At 41.1% G+C, this 6,586-nt stretch overlaps 1 protein-coding gene across 3 annotated transcripts; it reads right to left on the reverse strand.

The window, feature by feature from the left end:
- Positions 1 to 382: 382 nt before the first annotated feature.
- Positions 383 to 3,169, reverse strand: tmed8 (transmembrane p24 trafficking protein family member 8). 3 transcript variants are annotated; one of them, XM_011490408.3, is made up of 6 exons: positions 2,987 to 3,169; positions 2,568 to 2,706; positions 2,378 to 2,468; positions 2,178 to 2,271; positions 1,786 to 2,079; positions 383 to 1,611 (listed from the first exon to the last, which is right to left on the reverse strand). In XM_011490408.3, the coding sequence occupies exons 2-6, from the start codon at positions 2,684 to 2,686 to the stop codon at positions 1,394 to 1,396; spliced, it is 816 nt and encodes a 271-aa protein (XP_011488710.1). In that variant the 5' UTR covers positions 2,687 to 2,706; positions 2,987 to 3,169; the 3' UTR covers positions 383 to 1,393. The 3 variants fall into 3 exon arrangements, with proteins under 3 accessions (XP_011488710.1, XP_004082364.1, XP_011488709.1); XM_004082316.4 differs by having other exon boundaries at positions 2,568 to 2,737; XM_011490407.3 differs by having other exon boundaries at positions 2,568 to 2,737; positions 2,874 to 3,169.
- Between the last annotated feature and the right edge of the window lie 3,417 nt (positions 3,170 to 6,586).

Raw genomic sequence — 6,586 nt, forward strand, 5'->3', positions numbered from 1 at the left:
TTAGTCTTTTTTATTGTTTATTTTGTTCTCACATTTGTTGCATTTAATGGAACAAACCAAGAGAAAATGCATTTCGAGTTACGAAACATAAAAGAAAATGCGCAAGAGCTGGCAACTTAAGAACCCCCCCATTTCTATTCTCAGAAACCGAGTGAAGCTCACATGAGACCTAATGTACGATTGTGACTTGCCGTCAGGGAGAGCTGAAAATAAAACCAGGTTTCATCAGCACCTGTGTAACAATTACATCAATGCCCTGATGCACAATTTAATGGAAACACAGGGGACCGTTCAGAAACGGTCTAATCCTGAAACAGCATAGAAACTGACAGCATCTTTGATAACAGGAGCGAATTCTTTGAAGAAAAAACAAAGACAAAAAGAGCTGCATAATCTTTTCTTTATTGTGGAATATAAACTTTAGGAACAAATATCTTCAGTATAACTTACAGTAAAGCAAATAAATTTTTATTTTTATTTTTATTTTATTTTTTTTACATTGCACACAACATTAGCAGCCAAATCTGGGATGTCTTTGGGACAAAAAGCACACAAGTTTAAAGTGTTCGAGGTGTTTGATTTCACAAAGAAAAGATGGTCCAATGCACACAAAACATTAAAAAACACAGTGATTTGCACTCAGAAAGACATGTGTACGAGAGACATTTAGATGCAATTCATCTACCTAATAAAAATGTAGGCAAAGCAAACGCAAATATTGAATCTCTATTATATAAAGAGAAATTTTTGTGATAAGAGATGGCTTTTATTTGTGTCATTAAGAGCTCGCTCTCAATCTCATACTACTTTCTTTAGATGATAGATCTTTTATCCAACAGGCCATAAAAGAAGAAGAAGAAAAAAATGGAAGTGATTTTCAAACCAACACATAGAAAACAAGTTATGCCGTATATTTGACTGATAAAGTGGTTAACAACAAAGAGACAGTGATCATAAAAGCACACAAACACAGAAAACACGAGTTAAACTCCATTTCTAGTGCCGACTGACTGACTGAGCACTTGGCCACGTGCGATACACCATGTCCAGGTGTTCCCTGACACCTGCTGTCACTGAAATGTCACAGGTAAAGACAATATGCGTTTTATGACGGCCACTTGGACGGGTGGTACAGTATGTACAAGGAAATAATATGGCACATATGCAAGGCTTTGATAAATATATGCCAACAAGACACTAAAGCAGATGTTCAACATTTTAGCCTTACACATCTCCAACAAGTGACACGACAAGCCAAGGGTGATAAAAATAGATATGCCGGTATGCCATTTCGATGTTTTTTTTTTCCAAGAAAAAAATAAAAATTAGAAATAGTTCATTGTTCTTGGGTATATTCTTTACAACGCACATTCATAAGCAGTAAATTGCAATCTCAGGCACTATAATAAACCCTGTAGTAAAGTGTTTTGTTTCTCCAAAGGGAGTATGAGTTGTCAAACTTAAGGAGGTAAGTGCCTTCACCTGGGAAATCGTGGCTGCCGCCGTGGACAGACAAGTGGCTGTCCTGACGATACACGGGGAGGATTTCGGCCAAGTTCGAGTTGGTTTGACTCTTGGATCCCTTCTCGACGTCTCCATTACTGACAGGCCCTGTGATGCAAACGGCATAAAGTCAGCACGCTCGCTCAAACCCCAGCTGGAGAAGAACAAATGTTCAATGCAAGCTGTGTTTGTTCTTTATAGATAAGAGTGTCTCTTGGATGTTAATACAGGAAATGCAAAGATAAACTAGCAACTGTGTGGAATGCTCAATCCCAATCTGACCTTCCAGCTCCTCCTCTTCATCTTCGTCGTCGCTTGACTCACTGATGTGCACGGTGATGGATCGGTTTGTCACAGGACTCCAGTCAAAATATATCCCAAATCCAATGTCATAGCCGTCCGTGGCGAATTCCCAGCACACTTTTTTGGCTTCAGGGACAGTGGGGACATTAACCGTCATGATGTCGCCTCGGTACACCGTCACCACACTGTCCTTCTCGGGTCGAAGCTTCGCCTTTAGTTCCTTCACAGCAGCAGATGTCCACGTGTGTGCGGGCTGCAGGGGGGGCATCTGGGCTGCCGTGTAGTTCAGCACATATAGAATTATAGTCATCGTGCATACCTCTATGCAAATTGTAACAAAAAAATATCTACAGTTATCAAACCACATTCACCTTTTATCTCAGTAGAGGGCTGACAGCTCCCAGCACTGACATTTTCCTCACTTCCTGTCCCCGGGGCTTGCACTGCAGGAGCCTCTTGATTACCCTCAAAGTGCACACACATATGATACATTAATGGAAAGCAACAGGGCTGTACTGCCCCATGTCCAACCACATGTTGACATCTGTCCAACATGCATCGATTTTATTACCTCACAAAGCTGTCCTGGGTCTTTGGTCGTGTCCATACCAGTGCTGCCTACAGACTGGGTAAAGCTCTCTGAAAGGTTTGTACTGTGAAGCCTGAAGATTCAAAAACAACAGATAAAAGAATATATCAAACATTTTCACTCGTATCAAGAAACGAACCACCTTTCAGGCGGGGTTGGAGCAACAGGTTACCTGTCCGGAGGTCTGCTTTCACACTGTTTGGAGGCTATTCCGGGGAAAGAGGAGAAGGACAAGGAGGACAGCCGTGACTGAAGCTCGGATGTAGCCTCTAATTTCTCCATGGCTTTCATGACAAGACAAACACCCCAGACTGCGCGACAGGAAGAGATGAAGCTCCGCCCCTCGCAACCACAAGCAAGCAGACAGGCTGAAGTTAGCTTCCGTACACAGATAGCGCACTGCTAATGTCTAAAATAGAGTCAATTAACTCCTTGGATTTCAATAAAGTAAAGCACACTACTTAGGTGCTCGACTCACTCAGTCTCCACGAACAAGCTCCATTGCTGTAGCTTCTTCACATTAGCTTACAACTGGCTAGCTGCTAGCTACGTGCATAGATAGATAGTAGTGATAAGCAGCTGATGTCTTACCACGATTTCTCGTCGTTTATTTTTTAAATAAAATGAGTTTAACCCAGCTCAGCCCATCAAGATAAAATGAATCCACATCGCCGCAATCATGGACACTTTCCCCTCGCAAGGCTGGATCTTCTTTAAATGGGAGAAGCCGACTAAACGGAAAACAATATGGACTTCCGCGTCTTCTCGAGAATTGTCGAAATGTGCCGAATTCGCATCTGAAACTTTGTGCGGCATCAGCTGCTCAGTGAAAGTGCTCACTGCAGGAGTGGCTCAAAAACAAAAGAAATACTTTGATTTTGGAAAACAAGGCCCTTAAAATCTCGCACAGGTTTTTTTAATAGCTTTATTCGTAACACGGTTAAATGTTTAAGCTTTTATTTTTTGATTTAATAACGTTTTGATTGCATTTGTTAAAGAAAAACAATGAGCACCAACTCATTGAGTTGCAAAAAGAGCAGATGCATAAGACGATCTGATGACATTTTGTGCATTGAACTGAATCTCATCTGCCTATTTCTCTGTGAGGATAATTTAAATCAGAGATGAGTCTCTGAGCAGATCCCAGATTGGGAGAAGTGCAAATATTCAACAAGCTACACAGCACTGAACAAATCCAGGTTCAGAGTGATGGTACCTGTAATGAATATGTGTCAACATGTGTCAAAAAGAAGAAAAATATATATTTTTTTTAAGGTGATAAAAACAAAAATAACAAAAGCTTCAGTCATAACTCTCAATATGAGGTCCTATTTTACATTTCAGAATTTCAGAAATGATCTAATTTTTTGAGAGAACTTTAGGAAAGCTAAATATGATGTCCCCTTTGTATTTAGAGGTTTAGACGCCTCCGTCAACACCTCATCTGTCAAAACCTCGGTCAGACTAAAAGAAGACATCCTTACATCTGCAGCAAAGCTGGCGGCAAATTCGTACTCTGGTTACAAATTAAAATCACCTGCAAGGAGTTTGGACAAAAGACACTGAATTCAGGTTTTGAAATCCTCACAAAAATAAAAAAATCCCCTAACAGGTAAAGCAGAAGGGAAACTGTCCAAAGGCAGCATTTTGACAGATGAAAACGAAGATCAGTTCAGACTTTGGGGAGTGGAGAGGACAAACAGCATCAAAGCAGAATGTCAGCACATGCAGCCAGTCTGTGATTGTCAAAAAAACCCTCCACTCCGGTCCGGGTGCATTCCTCTGAAGGACAGAAAACAGCAACGTCAGAAATCTGTCATGGGAGCAAAAGTTTAAGACTGATGAACCAGAATCACAAAGAGTTTATTGTGCACATGCAACCACATGCTAAAAATAATTAAAGCCAGCCTCAGCATTAACGAAAAATACAGCACTCAAGGTGCAACAGACAAACCCTTTGATCTTAATGAATAACCAGTTGAGCAGTCTGTGCATTCTCATGGGTGTCTGTTCGCAGTGTTGGTGCAAAAGTGTGTTTGATTTTAAGGTGAAGGTATGTGTGGGTCTAAAGAGAAAAATATATTGAACAACTCTGAGCAAGAAGTGTCACTTTACTGTTTCTGCATCTTTTGTTTGATTAAAGCAGCACAAAAATTCCCGGCACGGGAGGGATCCGATCTAATGTGTTGCTAATGGCCTTCGCAGGTTCGGATGGTTCAGGACACCAAAGATCTAATGTGCAGTGGGAGAAGAAATAAATCACACAAGAGTCTGCATGAAAGTTCAAACCTTTGCAAAGGGAAAGATTCTGACGCTTATGACACCACCAGGTCAGAAAGCTCTGCTGTCATCTGCTCTCTCTCTGCTCCCCAGCAGACAGTTTCTTTTATTAGCCAACAGAGCAACATGCAAACATGTAAAATACATAATTAGAAATATTCTGTGTCTGTGGGTGCAAGCAAGCAGTGGTCAGTCAAGGACGGTCACTTTCGCAAAGAAAACACAAACACATACAGCCTTGTGCTGAGTGCAGCACTTGTTCAGTTCACAGCAAGCGAGCACAGTTGGTATTGCCACACGCACAATGTTCATATATATATATTCTGGTTTTTGTCCAGATTCTGTCAGTATAAACTGAGTCCAGGCCTGGGAAAAGGTCTCCCTTTTCCAAAGACTGGTGCCGTTCCCACCTAATCCTATCTGTTCTGTACAGTGCAGCTCCTGTACTAAATTGTCACATTCAGACACAGGATGTCTGTTATTGTGGCTCTGTAGAAGTCGATGAGGGTAAAGTTTGACCAACGTCCGGAGAAGCAAGAGTCTTTGTTTGGCCTTTTTCACCAGACATGGGTGTTTAGAGACAAAGTGGGGTCAGATGTAATGTGGATTCACAGGAGCTTGATCTTTTCCAGGGGCTCCACAGCCCCACTGTATGATGTGAGGAGTGTGACCCATCCTCTAGTTCCTCTTGTAATCCACATTGGCGTCCTTTTAGACCCTCTAATATTCAGGGTGAGGTCACTGTCTCCACACACTTTTACCAAAGGCTGGATCTCCTCTCAGTGACACTGATATAAGCTCCTCTACGGCAGATAATCTCCAAACTTTATGAACATATATTATGAGTGAATTGCAGAGCATTTATGGGTGTATGGAGTAAAAAGGGCAAGTCTGTGTTTAGAATTGATCTACCAACCATGCAAAAAATTTACTGTAACCCTTGTGCTATCCTAGGCACTTTCACATTGGGAGTTGGGTCATCTAGACCCACTAGACAGTGCTCTGAACCTTTTTTCTTCAATGATTTGTGATCTTCACTGGTGTCCATGGATTACATGAAATCTTTCCACATTTATCCACTTTTGTCATGGTAGGGAGAACACATCAATATAAGGGTGGGGTCATCTATGATAGCACAAGGGTTAAAAAGGGCAATAATCATGGCAAACCCCAATCATTTTCTTTTTTTTTCTTTTAAATAAGTACATAGTCAATGACAGTTAAGGAATGCTGAAAAGGAACAGGGACGATTTATCTTGGTGTTATCATTCACGTATCTGCCCTACCACATTTTTATTTCAAGTTACTTTATCCAGGTATATAAATCCTATTGCTTAAACACCATATGTTTACAATGAACAATTATTTTTACATGGATAAGAATTAAACATTCTTTTTATTACCTTATTATCTAGAGAAAAATAAAAGAACTGCCAAGAGTTTGCTTTGTTTTCTATAAAACTAACCAAAGGCCTAAACTGGTGTGGCACATAAATAAATAGATGTGCTGTTTACATCACAATGTCTACCTGCTGATTTTAATCTACTGGTGGAGATTTTAAGAAAGGATGACTTGATGACATTTATTTTTTTCAAGGATGCTATGAAGCCCTGACCCTAACCTGCCCTCTTGACTATCATCTACACCTGACAGTAATGATGGTAAATACTTGTATAGCGCTTTTCTACCTTCCTTGAAGGCCCAAAGCACTTTACAGTCACAAACCCATTCATCCATTCACACACTGGTGGTGGCTCTGCTGCTGAACACTGGTGCCAACCTTCCACCAGGGGCAAGGTGGGATTCAGTGTCTTGGCCAAGGACACTTTGACACATGGGTGTGCAAGCTGGTAATTGAACCTGCAATATTACGATTGGGGGTTGACTGCCCTACCGCTGCACCACGGTCG

Source organism: Oryzias latipes, chromosome 22 (genome assembly GCF_002234675.1).
Source record: "Oryzias latipes chromosome 22, ASM223467v1".
Taxonomy (NCBI): Eukaryota; Metazoa; Chordata; class Actinopteri; order Beloniformes; family Adrianichthyidae; genus Oryzias; species Oryzias latipes.